The sequence below is a fragment of the Anticarsia gemmatalis genome, chromosome 17, assembly GCF_050436995.1.
Source record: "Anticarsia gemmatalis isolate Benzon Research Colony breed Stoneville strain chromosome 17, ilAntGemm2 primary, whole genome shotgun sequence".
Classification (NCBI taxonomy): domain Eukaryota; kingdom Metazoa; phylum Arthropoda; class Insecta; order Lepidoptera; family Erebidae; genus Anticarsia; species Anticarsia gemmatalis.
The window spans coordinates 8845117-8866995 of NC_134761.1; the positions used below are offsets into that span (position 1 = coordinate 8845117).

At 34.5% G+C, this 21879-nt stretch overlaps 2 protein-coding genes across 5 annotated transcripts; one reads left to right on the top strand and one right to left on the bottom strand.

Annotated features, from left to right (window-relative positions):
• Positions 1-710: 710 nt before the first annotated feature.
• LOC142980073 (putative oxidoreductase YjmC) lies at positions 711-9813 on the bottom strand. Of its 4 annotated transcripts, none has more exons than XM_076125357.1 (9): positions 9476-9813; positions 4679-4833; positions 3983-4171; positions 3487-3602; positions 3075-3173; positions 2678-2764; positions 2393-2501; positions 1966-2126; positions 711-1552 (listed from the first exon to the last, which is right to left on the bottom strand). In XM_076125357.1, exons 1-9 carry the CDS (start codon positions 9547-9549, stop codon positions 1385-1387), a joined length of 1158 nt encoding a protein of 385 aa, XP_075981472.1. In that variant the 5' UTR covers positions 9550-9813; the 3' UTR covers positions 711-1384. The 4 variants fall into 4 exon arrangements, with proteins under 4 accessions (XP_075981472.1, XP_075981473.1, XP_075981475.1 ...); XM_076125358.1 differs by lacking the exon at positions 9476-9813 and adding an exon at positions 8536-8668; XM_076125360.1 differs by lacking the exon at positions 9476-9813 and adding an exon at positions 5168-5260.
• Positions 9814-12465: 2652 nt separating this feature from the next.
• On the top strand, positions 12466-20493 carry LOC142979820 ((2R)-3-sulfolactate dehydrogenase (NADP(+))-like). Its single transcript, XM_076125009.1, has 9 exons — positions 12466-12555; positions 15766-15924; positions 16900-17088; positions 17468-17583; positions 17711-17809; positions 18070-18156; positions 18436-18544; positions 19357-19517; positions 19940-20493. Exons 2-9 carry the CDS (start codon positions 15774-15776, stop codon positions 20096-20098), a joined length of 1071 nt encoding a protein of 356 aa, XP_075981124.1. The 5' UTR covers positions 12466-12555; positions 15766-15773; the 3' UTR covers positions 20099-20493.
• Positions 20494-21879: the final 1386 nt, after the last annotated feature.

Below are 21879 nucleotides of genomic sequence, written 5' to 3' on the forward strand. Positions count from 1 at the left end.
TTGAGTATCTGGCATATTATGGAAATTATATTTAATACATAATATTCCTTCTCTAAAAGAAAGTTCGTCAATACATTGTTATTTTGCATACATCATTCACTGTTGCAAAAATTATCATTTAATGTGTTTATTTAGTATCACTTCTAAAGTTTATTTCACACGATAATCAAGTGTTTAAGCACTATACAGTTTACTAAGATGCATCCCCAATGTCCTGAAAACCAGAATTAGCGCTCTTTCTACCTCTATACTACTGTTACTCAACTTGCTCGCCTTGCCTAAATTTTCACTGATCTAAGAATATTATTACTGACACTTACAGCGTATCAAAGAAGAAGAAACTAAACAAATATCACAATATTACCACAGAAATGTCATATTTTGCATCACAGAATACTCTTATTGTTGTGAAACTGTCAAATTAACAATGTCTAAATTTACTTTTTAACCCAAAGAGAATTTTACTAGCCAGTGCTTTGAAAGTAACATAGAAATAAATATTGTAGGTTCTAGCTGTACTCTGCTTAGAACCTTAATTTTTCGCCCTCCTTACATAAAACATTGGGTAATAAAATCAGCATAATACATGTGTCTTCTTATTTTCTGTAGTCCTTCAGTTACATTCAAGGGGATCTATAATAATTTTTTCTTTGGTTTCGTCACAAATTGCGCTAGGGATACGCATAGGGGATGAAAATGAAAATGTCATAATAATTCCTAGCATTTATTGTGTTTTTGTAAATCATGGTATTCTATACAAAAACATTACATACAAAAATATGCATGCAGCTACTTAATTTTATATATTGGTCTTAATTGCAAAGGCACCTCAAAATTGCAAATATCACAGCTATAATCTACGGTCACACCGAGAACTGTACAAAAATAATCAATTATTCGATTTGTATATAAAAAAAGATACTCTTCATTACATATTATACTAGTTTAGTAAATACATAATCGTAACTACAACATGAATCTACAAAAATAATTGTGAAAAATCTAAATTCTATGGCTGTTCCTGTTAACATACAGGATCCTAATGAATGAATCTTGATTGAAAATGCTCGGCTTTTGGCTCAGGTCTCGTCTCAAAGTGATTGATTTTTAGGCTGGAAACCTCTAGCCCAATTTAATCGCTAGTTATATTAGCCCAGGGAAAAAGTCTTTTCGCATTATAGTATGTATGAACTTGTAATAAATCTCTTTGGCTTCAAAAATCACAAATGAGTACACGGTTCATCAGGTTTCTTTCAGTGAGCTCGTGAGGTACTCAAATATCGAGCTTTTTTGTGTCGAGAAAAGATTTCATTACAAGTTCATACATACTTTAATGCGAAAAGACTTATTTCCCGACCTAATACATCAAATCACGAAGTAAATGTTACTTTTCCACAACACACTCCATGGGTTTAACGTTGAGTCTCTTCGCAAGAGCCGCACTTGACTCAATCTGTTGTTTAACAAACGACAATGTACCACACTTGTCTACTCTACTGCATTCCATCTTCTCCTTGTCACCGGGAGTTAGTACTGGTAACTTTGGATCCAACTGTAAAGAACGAAAATCTGTTGTAGTATGATATGATATGAAAGAAATGTTATTGTAAAGAATTAAAATATGTTTTCTTATAAGAAAGTGGGATTTATAAAGCAGCCAATCGGTCGGCAAATGATGGGATATTTTTTGTGTGGTCGAACGAAACGAAAATGACCATGCCTAACTAGAGTAATTGCATTTAGCCTAATTTATAGTATAATAAAAAATAAATCACTGTATAATTATATGAATTTAAACTATTATTGCCCCACTGTTCAACAAGAATCAAATCCAAATCAAGAAATGGGTGTAACGTGTTGGAGAACTATACTGTAATTAATATAATTAAACGAACAGACATAAAAAATATCAAAAAAGTCTATGCTAGCCACATCTATGAGGTAAGAAAAGCTGGTCAGTCATACCGGTTCCAACTCTCTCCAATGCTGTATGCAATCAGCAAGTCTGTCACCGAAGCCTGGCGCGAAGCACTCAGGATCTACCGCCACGAAGCAGTGGCCCAAGTCTGCCGGTCCACCCTCAGCGTCATGTGACCATTGACGAACGTGGTGGCCGTATTTAGCACCTACGACAGAAAAACGCATTACAGTCTTTCGTTGAATTGAGTAAATTTTAATTGGCTGATTGAAAAAGCAACGAAATTATGGGATATTCGAATAATGAGAGATTTGAAACTGGAAATAAAGGGATTAGATATATAAACTTGTTAATTTAGGATAAATAAGTAGACATTTTAAGAATTGTTTACTAAATCTTCTTTGTAGAAAATTTTCTTACACTTAACTAGAATCTTTTACATGGAAAGAATCGTCGACAGTAGCGACTTTTTACCTGATAATATTCCTGTAAACAGCTCCACCATTGCTCCTAGTCCAAAACCTTTGAAACCTGACGTAACTTCGCCGCCTCCGAGCGGGAACAGGCGTTTCGTATCAAAAGCCTGGAAAACAAACCAAATAAATATATTAACTACTGTATTTATGTCACTTTTTGTGTTCCAGTAGTAGTGGTAGCTTCCATTTTGGGATTGGCGCTTTGTAACTTTACGCCTTGTTAAAACAGCTTATAAAATAAAGATATTGTTCGCTAAGTTACCAGCATTTACTTTATACTAACCACTTCAGCATCATGAGTTTCATTGCCGTCGGGTCCTTGAGCCCACCCTGATGGGAGAGGTGCACCTTCACGAACCTTCATTTCTATCTGAAATAGAAGTATGATATTGTATAATCATTGAAACAAAGATAGAAACAATACATTTTACGATGCATTCTAGTAGTTATCACATGACGAGTATTTACTAGTAACTACCTTTAGAAGGCAAGTGTAGTGGCCTGTCGTTCCACGACATATACAAAATTACATAGGTCACTTTTATTTTCTGACTAAACAAGAACAAAGTTTCGTTTGTATCCACACTCAACTAATGTAAATTAGACTTCCTACACTCAACTAATGTAAATTAGACTTCCAAATTACAAAGTTACGGTTGTTTCTTATTAATGATACTAACCTTTCCAACAGCAGCCGCTGTAGTAGCCATGTCGAGGTAAAATGATTCACCCTTTGATGCCGGAGCTACCACTGATATGGGGTTGGTGCCTAATGCCGCCTGAAAATATAAAAAACATGATTAGATTTGATTTCTGAAATGAAATAAATATACTCGTAAACCGTATGCTGTTTAATGATGACAGGTTTACCTACCAACGTTAAGGATTTATTTTCTCGGAAAATTAAATTCTACACTAATATTACAGGGTGAAATAGGCAATTATTAGGTAGCCTATAAAGTATTTCCCGGGCGACCTTTTTTCTAGTTAATTATTTATTGCAATGTACCAATTGAGAATGTTTCATATGTCTATTGCAATAACATACGGGTAACCAATTACTATTGAAATAGATAAAACTATTGATTGTACCTGTTTACTTCTAGTCGGTGCCATGAGTGGAGATGTGTTGGTGAATGCCATACCGATCATACCCTTGTCAGCGGCCAGCTGGGCCCAGTAGCCAGCCATGCCGTTGTGATTTGATCCTGAAACATTTGAATATATTTGTTGTATTTGTACATAAGTATGTGATGAGTTATTCTATTGAAGAGTATACAGAGTATGAATAGTAAGAATACTAAACCAAGGTACTAATTTTTATACGTGCCTAAAGTAAAATATAAATACTTATATAGTAATTGAGTCAGAGTTGCCGGATAAAATTTGATTATGTTACAAACGTAACTGCTTGACACTTTTTTTAGTTAGTACATTTTTTTACAAGTGCATACACAGCGAAATAGTTAAATCCTGTTTAACGAAAAAAGGTTATGAGGACATGTACATCCCAAGTACTCGTTTTAAAACATCATAAAGAAGTAATTAATTTCATGTTTTTTTCTAAGCTACTTCAATCTTACTTTACCTTTAACAGCAACCCATCCAACGCCAGTATTTTTGGCTTTCGAGATCGCTAAATCCATAGCAAAGTGACTGACAGTTGCGCCTAGAACATTCTTCGCGTCAATCCACGCGGTAGATTGTGTCTCTTTCAGAATTTCAGGGTCGTTGTTCGGTTCACAGTTTCCGCTCTTAATGTCGTTAACGTACATTTCTGGAAATTAAAAAAGTTGAAAATATAATTTTATTTATCGGGTTGGTTAACCAATACATATGTAAATGGACGATCTTATTTTACTATTCTCTTTGTTTAACTATTAAAAATCTCAAAGATATAATATCAGAAATATCATTACAAAACAATTTACAGCAACTTTTCAACATTCTTCAAACAAGGGGTGTAAAATTTCGTATTCAAGGGTAAGACACACGTATTATTTCTCCGTGCCAATTAGAACTTAATGGTATAATTATGAAGAAAACAACATTATCTTCATCACCATTATTCGTTACTTTTATACACTTACTGTAGAGTATAACCCTCTTATTCATAAACACACTATAAACCTATTTGAGTTAAAACACTACTGAAATATGTTTTCTCCTTTTTATTTCGCAAAGGAGTGAAAGAAACAAAACTCTTTAAAAGCCTTTCATAACTTCATATATTTTTATGAATAAGTCTTTTCGCGTTTACGTCAGTCATGCCTGTTGTGCTTACCTAATCTATTAAGTCCATGACTGGGATGTCCGAACTTGTCTGCCTGGATCAGCAGCTTGGCTTGCTGTTCAGCTGCTTTCTTATTGGCTCCAGCAGCCAGGAGGCAGTCCACCATGAACCGCAGGGCCTCTACCGTCGCCACCTTAGCCATGGTCCTGGAAACAAGAGAAAAACATGATAATTTTTATTACCTCATGGAATAAACACCGGATAGTTGTATCAAAATTGATTGCTTCTTAAGGGAAAAAATAAATAAATTAATTGGTAACTTTTGATAGTTGTCCTAAAATAGTCTCCTGCTAATGTTTAAGTCACATCTTGCCTCCCTATCTCTATTTCTTTTGAGAGAAAAAAATGTGATCGAGAACAGACGGCATTAAATAAGGCAAAACACTACCTAACACAGTTCATACTACCACTTAAGTAGAATAATTCGTACAATCTAGGTATACAATTAGATACATGTACCATTTTACCTACATAACTTACAATAATATACATAATTTACTTGTTGTTTTTCCTTCCTATGTATTCTTGGTGATTGATATTAAGTCAATGCCATGGCCGCTATCTTGTTCAGTAAACCAACCTGATTTTTGACATAATATATGGGGCTACGTTTTGAAATATGTATTCTACCCGCTGTTGACAAGTCGGCTGTTCTCAGGGTCTACCATTCCCCCTTTTCTGGGAGGAAACCCTCACCCAGCAGTGAGACAGTGATTGTTTAAAATGTATTTAAAGCTACATTGCTTTTTTTCAGGATGGCAGAAAACTTGCACAAGAAACTAGGGTATATAAGTTCTTTACTAACGCAAAGATAAAAATAAACGCGAAACTACGGACACAGCTTGTTTGTAATATTGGGGATACTTTCATACGACATTACATAAGAAGATTTTCGGCATTTTTGTGTGTATTGATTTACGATTGAATAAATTCCCATTATAGCAAAGTATCAACGTAGATTCCATAATCACAAACCACACACACATTATTCTACTGTCTCGTGATACCAATTTATAGAGTAGCACAATAGAATTGAGATATGTCATTTTGTTATCATTATGTTTATAGTTTAATGGAACAATCAGTTATATAAATAAGAGATATGTATAATAATAATTTCGTTATGTAATACATCAATCGTGCTAAAAGAATTAGAAGATTTCCCACCACTATTGAATCTCCATGCTCTTCAAAACCATTTTAACGATTAGACCGTGGGAGGGGGAGGGTAACAGGGAGATTTCCGCATTTATAATACTGGTATTTACACTATTAAAGGGACGTATCCTCTCCTACTAATATTATAATTTCTCAAGTTCGTAAGTATGGCTGGATGAAAGTTACATACCATACTTTACTGTATGTTTGTTACTCTTTCATGAAAAAAATTCTTGCCGGATTTTAGTGAAATTTAAGACCTGAATTAACACATAATATGATACTTTCTACCCTGAGAAAAGTTTTCACGCGGACGAAGTCGCGGGCAGAAGCTAGTACTTTTAAAATTATCTGCAGCAACGATCAGCCATAAAGCGCATACTATCGATCGCTGCGTATTTACTTAACTGGTTCAGCCTTGAGTCGGTCATTGGCAACGAGCGCCATGGATGCAGTTAGGCGCTTCGCACAGTTCGCACTTATGCGATACTTACATATAGGTGTATGTATGTATGTTTGTACGGCTGTAAATATTCTTAACAGTGGCACGACTACTATAATTCATCGAAAAACAAAAATATACGCGAAATTGCGGATATTTCCTACCTTGATTAAACTTTTTATTTATTTCATGTTTCTACTGCTACTAGTTTGCCTGTAGGTATCACGAATAGGGCTTGCAAATATTTAAATGTTTGGACTTTTTCTTAGCGAATGTTTAAATTCTCTTTAAAGATTTCGATCATTATTGTTTATTTATTTTATGCTTTTCGATGTTGATATTTGATAAACAATGCTTGATTGTTTCCGAATCTCCAACTGTTTCCTTGCTAGGCAAAATCAGCGCTGTTTGCAAAATCAAACAGTTTCGCATTTATTATATACGTAAGTTAATCAATATTTCCGATGGAAGCATACAGGATATTTTAGCTCGTGAATCCTAAATTCCCAACTCAGGTAAACAGAAATATCTTTCCTTATAACCTGGCATACAACAACAATCGCTTTATATATAGGTAAACTTTATTTGTACAGTATTTTGCTTCTCTCTTTATCCTTGGTGATAGCTTGAAATCTAGATTAGTTTCAGTCATAGATACTGCATTTAATGACGTCATACGCGCTGATATAGTATAATATCTCTCAAATTATCCTATTTAGGATTAGTGATAGGGTAATTTAAACCGAAAAAGTATTATACCGTTCAAATAACTCTACTTTGTTATAGAATACAGACTTTTATGAATGTTACAGATCTATAGCTGAAAACTTAGTAGCAGAGAGTCTTGCCATAGTCAATTATTTGGATTATAATGAATAAATTTCAATGTTTCCATAATAAAATAGCTTTATCAAACAGGCCACCGTTAGCTGTATAAGCCTGTTGGACACAAATGCACCACTTTCTGAAATTTGTATAGGTACCTTCGCATGCTCTTTACCTGCTAAAATGTTGGAGCAGTCTGATAATCAATTAACGGTTCCAATTACTACTGAGTATTGTTATTGTGTTGATGTTCACCTATATAATATGTTTATAAAATATCATAGTGTATTTACGATGAAATGCACGGTGCAATTAACAAAACATTGAATCGAAGACAGTATATTTATAGTATAGGAATGCAGAACCTGTTGCGGGATAATGACTCTTAATTGACATTAGAAATAGTTAATGAATTTTATTATGTCAGAAAATATTTAACTAAAAAAATATGTTCAATTGATTAGATATTATTTGGCTGGATTGCTAGAGTATATCAAAAGACTGCCTCTGTGGCGCGGTCCCGGGTTCGATTCCCAGTTCGGAGCACTTTGTTTTAGGTATTTTAATTATTTTTAGATTATTCAATAGTAGTCCCGAGTTTGGTAACGTGCCCGGTAAGTGGCAATACACTCACTCCCTATTACATGAGACCAACATTGTTAATTGCGAAACGTGGGTGTATTTCATACAACTCTGCCTACACTTACGGGTTTTATAGGCGTGTTATTATTGGCCATGATTATGTAACCATCATTTTATATTTTACGTTGCATAGTGATATTTTATATTTGAATGCTTTATTATTATAGACGATAACCGTGAACTGAGTTTATCGGTGATTTTTCTTTATGTTATCCATTGTCAATGTCAAAACAAAATGTATTGTAATAATAAACCAGATGTTTAACGGTTAGTATAATGCATTATTAATAAGAAGATAATTAACAACTAACTCTAGGAATAAAAATAATATTTGTCAAGTTTAAAGAATGTTACTAGGTATTACAATTTATTTAACTAGACAACGAAACTGCGGGATGAGGGGGGGGGGGATTTATCTAAAAAAATACGCCAGATAAAGAGGTATTTTCTTTTGTATATAAATAAAATTTTAAAATGCTGTATCTCTACAAAAATCCTTTTGATACACAAATAGAATAAAAAAACGGATAGGAAAAGCGATATGCGAAATTATTACAATTATTTGCAAATTAGTTTTTATAAATTAATGTAAAATCAACTACAACTAAGTCGGGTGAAGCTGAGTAGACCTGCTAGTGAAAAACTAAAACACAAACACGATTGTTATGATAATTAATACTCAAACTAACACAAGATTTTATCAACAGTAGGTAAACAAAAATGTCACACCACTTGTCTTTATAGACTATCATTAATTAAAGTTAATTAATAAATTACTTACTCGCTACACGCTTGCATTATAACAGTACAAAACTTGTTTTTAAATTTCCAAACAAAATATACCACGGAATATGTTTATTTATGTATGTTTATCACGATGTTACGTAACACATGTGCTCGAGGCAACGCGGCCCAGTATACTGACTTAATTCAATAACCGGCGAAAACCGATCGCTGAGCACCAAATATACTATTGAAAACTATATTTCAAAATGTACACTGTGACACTGAAAATAGGGTTGCGTTTCTAATAGGAGGGTAAGGTGTCGCTTATTACGTTTTGCTTTTGATGAGGTGATTTTTGTCATTGAAATTGCAACTTTGTGTTGTTGTGTTAAGGTGTGTTGTTGCTTGTTCTCAAGACTATTCCGGCCGTGTTGTTCAGTATATGGATACTTAACCTAATGTTTACGTTTTATTACACTGATAGAGCTCACCAGATGACGATAGGTACTCTAGATGATTTTGTCAACATAGAATTGTAGAGTAAGAATATCTTAGTTTATTCTTCAGTAAAGAAGCTCTACATTCTTAATTATTGTTAATTAATGTAGTACCTAATTTTAAACTACCAATAGGGACCTTCATTATGTGTCATGAAAACCATGTAATAGTTGTACAGTGTACACTACGATTAAAATCTAACTAGGTAGGTAGCTCGACAGGAAAAAACATCTCAATAACTCCAAAATTAAAAGATATGTAAACTCATATAAATAACTAGGAAATTCATAATCTCACAATAAAACTGGTTTGCATTTTCTAAAAACGAATACTGATAAGCTAGTTACCCAATTAATAAATAATTAAAAACTATAAAATATATAATGACGTATTGTATTGTGGACTCAAGGAACCTCTCCCTCTTTCGGAAAAAGACTCTTGCCCGGCTGTGGGACAAAAATAATTTAAAAAATAAGTAAATATTAGGTTATATTTACATGGCTGGTTGGTTAGCTGCCGTCATGATATTCCTCCACATAGCTGGCTGGTAACGAAGACACATGGACAGCATTGTATCAATAAATAAATTAACTATTAAATTATTCTACATCGACTCTACACTATCGTACAATTACCTCAATGGCTCATTGAAAACTAACACAACCAATCGACGATAAAAATTTAAAAACAAAACTATTTGACAGATGTCAAATGACTTTAAAAATTTCCCGCGCTTTAAAAATTACTATTGTCGTACTTTTTTTTATTTAATGGCTCTGATGCAATATAGACGAAAGAATAAGACTGCCAGTAAATAATCGAAATAAATTGCAATTAAACAACGTTCTATGAACAGATTCCGATAACTAGGAAATCTAATCGTTAGTGGTTGGATTCCGATAATGTATTTTCTATTTTCCCAATGAAAATTGTCGATATGTGTGCAAACAATTGATAACAATAAGTAGTACTGATTGAGTGCAGTCATACCTTATCTTGATTGTTTATAAAAATCCCATTGCCGATAGCCACTTTATAATGAAAATTATAATTATGTTAATTATTTTTAGAATTAACTTTCTGATGTTAAACACTCAGACGGCCTCTATGGCGCAATGATTAAGGTCGTCACCACGCCACTACCAGTGCATCGAGAGGTCCTGAGTCCGATTCTCACACGGGGCAAATATCTGTGCGATCCACAAATAGTTGTTTCAGGTCTGGTCGTACTTTGTCTCCGTTGTTTATATGTTTGTAAAAGTTCCCGCGACACAAGAGCAATACTTAGTATGGGAGTCTTTTTACAGATATATAAATATTTATAGTAAACTATCCGATTTTCTAACTTTTCTTAAACACAAGACTTACGTAAAGACAGGTACGTGATTCTAAACATATAACCAATTCGTCATTCAATTATCAATTGTCAGATTTCGCGAATTATGACACAATAAATGCTAACTTTCCTCATAGCTCTATAAACGACGAGGAGGCCATCACGTATGTACTATAAATACACATATAATATATGTATAAGTATATAGAAGTGTCGTATATAAATAGTTCGCCTTGAACAAAGAGACCGGTCATTGGTAATGAACTTTACTTATCTTACAGTTAAAGAGAGACGAATAGAATATGAATATGGTTATATAGCACCGAGTCTTACCGTAATATAATGACTGAACCTGTTTGGGGGAGTTTGAAAGAAATACTTGAAACCATGGCGCTGTTATAAGTGGCTAGATGTCGTGATAAGTTGTATATATAGATATGAATAAATCTGATCGTTTTGATAATTGGTGGTAGCTCCTTACAAAATCAGTGACGTGCAATAGAAAAAAAACCTAAAAAAGCAATTTAATAATACAAAAAATTGGCCAAAGTTTCTGTCCAGACTTTGACATTGGCTCTACCTTCTAAATAGGCGGTAAATTGAATGCAATTTTGACAATCGTCAGTATCAGTATTTGACCCAAAATGATGTGATGGGATTAGGGGTTTTATAAAAATCCTTCTAGAAAAATCAGGGAGAAGTTATAAATTATTGATTAAGGTATTATAAAAATATCTAGTTGATACGTTTTATAGATCTTATTTGTTTCAGTGACAAAATATAAACACATTTTTTCTGAATATAATTTGTTATAAAACATCGGTTTTTGTATAATTACGACATTGTAATAACAAATAAGTAATTAACCTATCAACGTTACACTCTGATGTAATTGTTGGATAACTTCGTACACTTGCGGACAAAATTAACACCCACCTAATAATAAAATACTTATATAGGTACATAGCCAGTGGCATTACAGTATGCCGAAAGCTTACAGGGAGATGGATATTCAATATATTCGTTCCCACTGATACACTGTATAAACGGTTTTGTGGGGCTTAGAATGCTTAATAAATATTTTACTATACAAGAGAAAGCTGTAAAACACCAATAACCTCGCAGAAGTAGCTAACATCGCATACAACAACTTTTGTTCAACGACTTTTCAAAATTTCTTTGATTTTATTTTTATAAAAGACTTACTAACTCTTTGGATGCAACTGCAACAATGCAGATGCAACTGAAATACAAAATACAGCCGTAAGCCCGAGTGGTTTACGGCTGTATACGGCTATTACGGCTGTATTGTACGAGTGCAAGGATAATATGAGTCACATTCTAAAAATGGAGATCTGTTTTATAAGTGACGTTGTTATGCCCCAGCTGAATTAAAATCGGCATAAGTGAACAGAAGCGTATGAATTATCCCCTTTGTTGCGTGGAAAATATTTACAGCGAATAATTTAATTGATTATTTATTATTAATTTAATTGAATAATTTTTATATCAATAAAAAAAATGTATTTTATTATTTATAACTAGCTGACCCGCGCAACTTCGCTTGCGTCACCTAAGAGAATGGGTCCAAATTTTTCCCGTTTTTGTAACATTTTTCGTTGCTACTCCGCTCCTAATGACCGTAGCGTGATGTTATATAGCCTATAGCCTTCCTCGATAAATGGTCTATCTAACACTGAAATAATTTTTCAAATCGGACCAGTAGTTCCTGAGATTAGCGCGTTCAAACAAACAAACAAACAAACAAACAAACAAACAAACAAACTCTTCAGCTTTATTATATTAGTATAGATAGATTTTTGCTGCTTATATTTCATAATTTTTTCACGTAACTTATTTTAACCGTTTAGTGAGGTATCAACTCCCTCTATTCTTAAATGTACCCCTTGCTACCTATTCTCAAGCGAAACCCTTATGATGCAAATGAGTTTCGGATATGTACATACACCAAACCATTTCAACCGTTTTTAAAACTGTATCAACAATTTTGTCACGACTACTACCATTACCGAAGTAAAGTTTATCTGTCAACTGTAAATAGTAACAACAGTAACAGTAGGGGTGTACTTATCTTTAAGATAAAACTATCGTAAACAATGCAATTATATTATGTAAATACATAACATTAGAGAAGTACTCTCAGTAAGATTGTGGCACTTATACGAGATCATTCGGCTTTTGTAACAAGTGATTAAGCAACACGAAGAGGAACTTTGAAATGTAAGTCTAGCAAAAGTATTTTAAATTAGCTATTATAGTCCAACAATTTAGTAAAGAGCCTGGTTTACAAGTTTCGTGGCTGTCGGAGGTAGAAATACATATATAATATCACGTCTTATTCCATAGGGGAAGGTAGAGATCAAATAACGCCACTTGGTACTATCCTTACCAACTTACCTTGCCTCATTCTCATTCATATATTTTGCCTTATATTTTGACCGTCGGTAAACACAATTCTAAATTAAAAGGCCTATTAGGCTTATGTGGCTGACGATAGCCTGTTTGATACAGCTACTTTATTCTGGAAATACTCAGCAGTATTAATTATAATCTAGATAAATCGTGCATGAGGCTCTCTAGTAAGTTGTCGGAGTATAATAGAGTATTAGTTTTAAAGTCATAAAATAGAAGGACTGATTGAAAAGGCATAAGGCCTGCAGTGGGCTGAAAAAAGCTGTGTTATGTACTATCGAACAAACTGAATCATGACCCACCATGTGCTCATTTTCTAAAATACGTCTATATACACGTAGGTCGAAATTCGCTTGAACCTACGTTTCCTTGGTAATGAATTTGTTATCTGTCATTAATGCGTCAAATCTTTGTGCGTCCATTATAGGAAATAATGTAACTATAAAAATTAAAATAATATAGGGTAACCAGTATAGTTATTACCCGGTTAAGGAATTTATACACAATTATGGTCAATAGTGTTCTAGTAGTACTCTATTATAAACGCAACTTAAATATTCTTTCTGAAGGATCATCAGTCATTTGTTTCAATAACTTTGGAAACATATAAATAAATTACTAATAAAAAAACGACTTCTAAAATCACAGTAATTGTCCACCTAATTTTAAAACTTAACGAAAGAAGTAACCAGTATTCTAAAAGTGACATAGGTGTATTGCAATTAATTTGAACTGGTTACTTTAGAAATTAAAATAAACGTATTATTGCTTAACGTTGGCAATCACTGTATGCTGGGCAATGACTATAGTGGTTACCCTAATCGAAACGTTTCACAGATTTCTAAATGATTGCTGACGTGCTATTTGACATTTGACACAAATAGATTTTTTCGTCGTGAAAAGAGTTTAGACTATTTACATTCTACATTCAAATTAAGAGTGATTTATCGAAAACGTATTTACATGCTGTAATAACAAAGGTCAAAGTTGTATGTAGCCGTAGATACATCATAACACAGTCGTATGCATGTTTAAAATGTCCTAAGTGCAACTTTGACGATAGAGACGAAATTCTTACTGTTTTGACGGTGTCAAGCGAATTATCGGCAAAATGGGTCATGATTCAGTTGGTTCGATAGTACATATATTGTAGACTAGCTAACCCGCGCAACTTCGCTTGCGTCACCTAAGAGAATGGGTCAAAATTTTCCCCGTTTTTGTAACATTTTTCGTTGCTACTCCGCTTCTAATGGCCGTAGCGTGATGTTATATAGCCTATAGCCTTCCTCGATAAATGGGCTATCTAACACTGAAAGATTTTTTCAAATCGGACCAGTAGTTTCTGAGATTAGCGCGTTCAAACAAACAAACAAACAATCAAACAAACAAACAAACTCTTCAGCTTTATTATATTAGTATTAGTATAGAAGATGTCTTAAAATAACTAGCAATTGAGTTTGCTCTTACAAAAATCTGAGCCGTGAAATACAATACGTTATCCGTGAAAATCAATGGGTTAATTATGTCGTTGCTGTAATTTATCTAAAAAATCAATTGTCAATTGACAAGGCCAAGAAAATCAATTTTCTCGTAAATCAATTACTATAGTCCAACAACTAAGTAAGCAGCCTTGTTTGGTTTGCGGTTGGCGGAGGTATAAATCAGAATTAAGTCCTTGGTGACCCGTAGCGTGATACACAACAGACGGTATTATCCACAACTGGGTAGTTATCGAGAAATTTTGTATGAAAATCAGTCCCTCTAGCGGGCGTCGTAGGAACTACATATTTTACTAGTCCATTTTAGTGTTAAGCTCTCGATACTCGTTAGTACCGACTGTAGAAAACGAACGCTACAGTAGGCTTTTGCAACTGACTGTGATCTGTTTTTATACAGCTATTTTATAGTAATACACAGAATGATCTATACCAATATTATAAAGCTGAAGAGTTTGTTTGTTTGTTTGTTTGAACGTGCTAATCTCAGGAGCTACTGGTCCGATTTAAAACACTATTTCAGAGTTAGATAGCCCATTTATGGAGGAAGCCTATAGGCTATATATATATCATCACGCTACAACCAATAGGAGAAGAGTACCAGTAATTTTTTTTACAAAAACGGGGAAAAAATTTACCCATTCTTTCTAGTGTGACGCAAGCGAAGTTGCACGAGTCAGCTAGTTATGTCTAACCTGGAAATACGTGCATGCCAAGGCTCTCTACTAAGATGTCGTACTATAGTTTTTGTTTTTCATTAAACTTGCCGGTTGATTGGAGATATTTTTTTCTAGTATTTATATAAATTACATATAATGTCTGTCTTCCTGCTATCTTGTTAGTTTCATTGTGGAAAGCGAGCTTGTGTTTCGTATTCACTTTCCGCGGTTTGAATACGATAGTATCGGGTTATAACGTACATGCTGAGTTGAAAAGTAAGTTGGCTGATATTCATAACTTTTAAACATATAAAAGTTTAATAATACGGGAATTAACGCGAACACGCGGTAAGGTGAAATGCGTGTTCGCGTTAATGTTTTGTGATTTAACATTTGATTTATTGTTTTAAAGACTAAAAAAAGTAAGTACCAATACATAAGCTTACATTTAGTCAAGCATTTACGTGCCGCTTTTAGTCGACATTGTAAAACCTATAGTTGCAAAATTTTACCTTATTGTATTTCCAAACGACCGAAACAATTGTTAAATCAGAGAAAATTCAAAGCTCTTCACATATTTTATAATAGACAGCCCTTTAACATTGACTAACCCAACATTTACTGTAAATTACATAAAAATATGATCCTCTACGGCATCTTTTATAGAACCATCAGTAAAAACAGAACACCATGTATAAATTCTCACCAACCGCATTTTCCTACTACAGCTTTCATCTATGCATGCATATAACTATCCAGCTATCACAGCTATCTATCCATCATCTCAAATTTCAACCGCGTTCTGCCATCCCTTCTACAAATTCTACACTACGCTTTATATCTCCTGCGTTTTCTTGATCTAGTTGCAATCATGCCTGAAGTAAGATTGGAGGAGGTTCGTCGGTTCATGGTGGACAGTCTGAAGGCTGTGGGGGCTCCCGACAAGGAGGCGAGGGCACAGGCTGATCTGCTGATGCATGCTGACACTGTGGGACATTATAGCCATGGATTGAACAGACTTGGTGAGTATTCTATGTACCTATTCAATATTCATCTCAATTATACCCACTGTCTTCTCAGATCACCACTTTCCGATCTATTGTAAGTAAAGACACTTTAATTTATAGCACACTTTCGTGTGTATTCAGGTGGTAAACTAACAATTATGAATTATGATGATTAATGATATCATGGACCCTTTATTCTTATACTAGCGGTTTGCTCCGGCTTTTCCAATTTTAACAGTTCTATTACAAAAAAGAAACTTTACAACTTCTCCACATAAACCTCCTTCTTGGAACATCCTGTCTATTAAAAAGAAACTGCATAACATCCGTTGTGTAGTTTTAAAGATACAGACATAGGGACAGACGCGGGAAGCGCCTTTGCTTTATACAAAGTAGTGATACATATACCTACCTAATATTTAAAAATTTCGTGAAACACATGTTAATATAATATTTTGCAAGTCTCCGAAAATAGCTATGTTTAGTTTCGGCATTCAGTCAACGAAAAATTACTTTATTTTTGCACTGTTTCGAGGGCCGATCCTAAAATGCCAAGATTCCTTTACAATGGACTTTGAAAGCAATAAAGATAGCGTTATCACATTAGAATTGGGAGCCCATCAAGCTTATCTTTTAAATAAATTATGGTGATTCTTTCACCTCTTGGGTGTGCAGGTAACCATAATAAAATATATGGGTTTCTTTATTTGCTAGTTCTAGATGGTTATATTTGTCTTGCATTTAAATGTTCAATTTAGTCAATGTGTGAATGCAAGTGGAGATCACTTACACATTTCTAGAAAACGACTGCTTAGGTCGTTTTTTAACCCAATTTTTAAGTCGACTTTCTAGTAATACTCTTTTAGTTAGGTCCTAAAATTTGTTGTTAATATAAGATTATAAGGAAGATTCGTCCCTGAAAAAGAAAGGTGGTTTCGTAAAATAAATTCAAACGTAAATTATATGTTGAATGTATGTTTTATTTGTTAGAATTCTACATTAACGACTGCCAGCAAGGTGCGTGCAAGCCAGCAGCCAAACCGGTGGTCCTGAAGGAGTCAGCGGGGACAGCGTGGGTTGACGGCTGCTTCGCTCTGGGCGCGACTGTCGGCAACTTCTGCATGGAACTGGCTATTAGGAAGGCTAAGGAAACTGGCATTGCTTGGGTAGCTGCTAAAGGTGAGATGATATTGCATTAAACGGGCATTTTAGTTAGTCTAGTTGCTGTAGGTCTTATAGTTGCTGTAGATCTTATAAATGTTAAGAATCCTTCGGCATGCAAGCGCGTACTGTCGGAAACTATGCCTCGAAATGCTGTAATGCCCTTAGGGTGGTTGATTATTAACAGATTTGGTTTCTTTTCTTGAAAGATTAAAAATTCGTTCGAATAAAGTCTGTAGAGGAATATAAAATCTTACACCTTATCCTGGAGAGATTCAGAAATTCAGTTGACTATAAGAGGTAGGTTTAAAATAGTGTTTAGCTTTCGTCATCCTGATGTTGGACAACGTCTCTCTTAGGTATTTTTATTAATTTCCTTTCTCATGATATGTCGCAGGTTGCAACCACTATGGCATGGCTGGTTACTGGGCGCTGAAAGCTGAACGCGAGGGTCTCATTGGAATTTCAGGCACTAACTCTTCACCTATCATGGTGCCTACTAGATCTAAAGAGGTAGGTAGTAGGTAGCGAGTTATTTTAAAAAATAGTATGTACCTATTTTCAGGCAACTAATAACCCGTATTTTCGATGTTTTAAGAATTAAAATGTGTAAAAGTAAAGGTTGTGCCTTATGTTATAGAGGGCGCTGGGTACAAATCCTATAGCGATGGCGGCCCCGGCAGGGAATGGAGACAAAATTGTTGTCGATATGGCGTCTACCACTGTAGCTATGGGAAAGGTAAAATTATGACCACTTTTTCTGTACCATAAATTTTAGGCATAAACATGCTGATAAAAAGGTCTTGTCAGAAATAGTAGGCGGTGAATTAGCAAAAAGTTTTGAAAATCGGCTGAAATATGTGTAGAGTCTAAAGACAACAATTTTTTATTTAGCATACCTACCTACTACGAGCTACGTAACGTAATCAATCCTATTAGTAAGTGAAGTACCTAAAAGAATTTTAGAATCTACAAGTTATGTTTCCTTTTTGATTCTAGATAGAAATGCAGATTCACAAAGAGGAGCCATTGCCAAATGGTTGGGCTTTGGGACCTGACGGTAGACCCACCACTGACGCGAAAGTGGTAAGTTTGTGATTAGTTAAATGTAACGCCTACCAATTTGTTAATAGCAAAAACATATTGGTGTAATTGATCAAGCATTAATTATAGGCGCTTTAAATTGATTTCTATTAAAACATTTTTTTTTTTAATTTTAACTTATCTTATTGAAGTATTTTACAAACAACATTTGTTATTGTTGAATTCGAAATTTTAAGACTCGCAGGTCATTTTCAAATTACTAAAATTAAATAATTTGTGAGTCAAAATTATTCTACAGCCGTATTATTACAATTTCCACAGGCGTTCGGTGCCGGCAAGCTGACTCCATTAGGTGGTGAGGAGAAATCTAGCGGCTACAAAGGATACTGCCTCGCAACTATGATGGAGACATTCTGCAGTGGACTATCAGGTATAGCCCATGCCGAACACATTCTTGAATTTGTTTTTATGTAGTTAGTAGATAATCAATTAGCGACAGAATTATTTATGTCTTTATATCTTGGTTGGGAATAAACTGTTTACATGACGTTATTAAATGACCAACTCGTAGCCCCTTTTTATTTCTCATATACACATTTATTTGATCTATCTTATTATTTGCTGATCAATTTCACACATGACTAAGATACAAAGTTAGGGAACCAATATCAATCGACGTAACCAATTTTCCCATTTTTTTATTCTTCAAATTAATTGGCGATTGTATTATATTAATCTATTAGATTCAGAACAGGTTTCTAAGAAGTCTGACATATTTACCGAAATCATCTTTTTGTTGCCAATTTAGGTGAATGACTTAAGCATTCGTAAACCTAATTATTAGGTTTTTTTTGTTTTTGATTAGTTTGGTGATCGCGGGGAGGTCCCTAGTTTGTTATTTTGATAGATACCTAATAGATTAGCTAGCTAAGTGTACGCTTTAAATCTACTTACGACCATTTGAAATGTCCCGTCGACGATAACAGATAATGCCATGGGCTGATATTTTAATTATTGCGTCCAAATGCACCTTTTACTAATGACGGGGACTTTGCTCTCCAATTATGAGATAAAGAAAGCAAAGTTACGATAAAATATGTACATATAAGGAACGATAGATTGTGGTCTTCAATAAATGAACAGTGGATAGATATAGCATTAAAAATGACAGTTATACATTACAATTATTATCAAGGTATCCCGTAAAAAATAATTAAAGTGTATTTTCTAACTATCCTCTAGGTGCAAACCCTTCACACAAGGTCAATTTATGGGACTTAGCTCGTTCAAACGAGTCCATGAACCTCGGCCAGTGCTTCGCGGCCATTGACCCCGACTGCTTCGCGCCAGGCTTCGGGGAGCGCATGGCGGAATGTTTGAAGACATGGAGGAATCTGGAACCGGTAAGATAATACTGATCGTACGCTTTAGAACTATAGCCTTTGGGCTAAATACATTTTGGTTTTTGTATGTATTAGCCTCTTAAAGCGGCTAGAAGTAAAATGGTTCAATAATCCACTGATCAAAAGTTTGAGGCTACCAATACGTTTGGCTTTTTTAAATCATGTCGTGAACAAATTTACAACTTTTCCATGGTGAAAAGAAACATTATAGGAAAATCTGGCATAGCAGACAGTTTTTTTCACAGTTCTTTTAGGGACGTAGTCTTCAATCTGCTGTAAGACTAGGCATACCGTGGGAAGAAGAGATATGACTACGAGTAGTCTCTCTCGAGTCAGCGTATTCTGAGACCCTTTTTATGTAACAGGGAGCACAAAGGAAAGTATTGAATAAGAGTGATTAATATCTCGTAAATTCTCTTCAGGTGGACCCATCACTGCCAGTCCTGGCTCCTGGCGACAAAGAACATCAGACCAGCGTCAGCACTCTCGCTAAAGGCACCGTCACATATCCTCAGAAACAGCTCGAAGCCATGGAGAAGATGGCCAAGAGGATCGGCGTTAAACCTATACAGACTGTTTGAAGTATTAATATCTTAGTACTGAAACAACTCTCAATTTTGAGTTATACGTAAATTAATCTACAACAAGGGGATAAACGGGATCATGTATTCAAATATAATAATTAACTAATTACTGGTACACGAAATCCTGTACTTTCAACAAGTCCTTTGTAAATCAGCTGGCGATCGCTGCCGAAACGTCAAGCAAATGGAAGTAAAATGCATAATATGTAGCATTAAACTAAAATTGAAAACAAATTGAAACTTTAGATGTTGCATAAATATTTAACGTTTCATGTCACGATTACTTTTGAGTAGCACTAAAAGTTGAGCGATGTTTAAGTACCGAGTGTAAGTTTCATTAATATCTTGTAAAAATATTATGTTGCATTTATATTAAACTAGTAATATATTTATTTCGCTGTTTTATTAATTTGATTTCATTAACCCAAGTCTTGTTACATTCGTGTATTTGTTGTTGGTAAATAACAAGAAATCGTATAATGTCGGTGTAGGCTATCAAACTTATCAATTAAAGTGTGTTTCATAAAATAAATATACAATGAAATCCGAGTCTTCTTAACTATACTCTTACCTTGAATTATAGCCCGCGGATGTCCCACTTGCTTGGCATGGGTCTTCTCCCGGGCAAGGGAGAGGTTGGGTCTTGAGTCTACCTAGGTGGCGGTTTGGGGACGTTGCATGTTCTCAAGAAATGTGTTTAACAAATTTTCGACAAAAATATGTAAATTTTAATAGTTATACATATCTATATAAATAAAAATGAATAACAGTATGTACGCGCATATCTTTTGAACAACTAAATTAAATTGGGTAATTCTTTTTTTAATAAGTATGTTTGTATTGTCGGGACAAGGTTTGTATAGGATCGACGGGATCAAAATTGCGACGGGAATGGAATCAACAGGATAAAATTGTACTACTTATACCTGGACGAAGTCGGGCCAGTCCGCTAGTATATGTATAAATGTTTAAACTTATTTTGAACAACAGTTAATATAACTGGCAGGATGAAAGCAATTACAATAATAAACACAAAGAACGGTATTTCGGTTGTATTTTTAGAAATATATAAATACTTGTAGTCCTCAATTCAAATTATGTTTTGTCATGTACCGTTATTTCAAATTATTATTGAACACTAACATCAATCATCTGAATAAAGCTATTAAACTAAACGTCTTAAGTATGACTGCCACCGTGGCGCAGCCGTTCATCCGACTGTTAGTTATGAAGTCTCGGGGTTGATTCCCGAGTCGGGCAAAGTTCTATTTGCTAACAGTAGCTTTTTTGGCCACTTTTATCGTGCCCGCCGCCCTGTAAATGGTATGGCTCGCCCCCTACACATGGTACGTATTTGTCTCAGTATTTCTACGCGATAATTAATTACTACTATACTTGCTCTCAAAGTATTATTTAGTTTGAGATGAAGATCTCCACGTTTAGTTAAAATAATGTAGAGCTGTAAAGCCTGCAAGAAGGTTTTTTTTTTATCGAATGGTTAGTGTTCCACCTGGTGTCAAAGTTGCCGTTCTGAAGCCAGAAAGGCCTTTGAAATGGTTTAATTTCTTGAAAGCAATCGGGACCGACTTCTAACGTAACGTCCAATGCACGGAGTTCAAATATCACTATGCGGTCACCTATCTATGTAATGACCGCGCTACTGTTGCTTAACTTACAGATCGTTAGGACAATTGACTATGAACGCCTTAAATTAAGAACTACTTCTCATCGCCAATTAGATCTCACCATAATTTATCATGTACGTAACTGCACGTTTA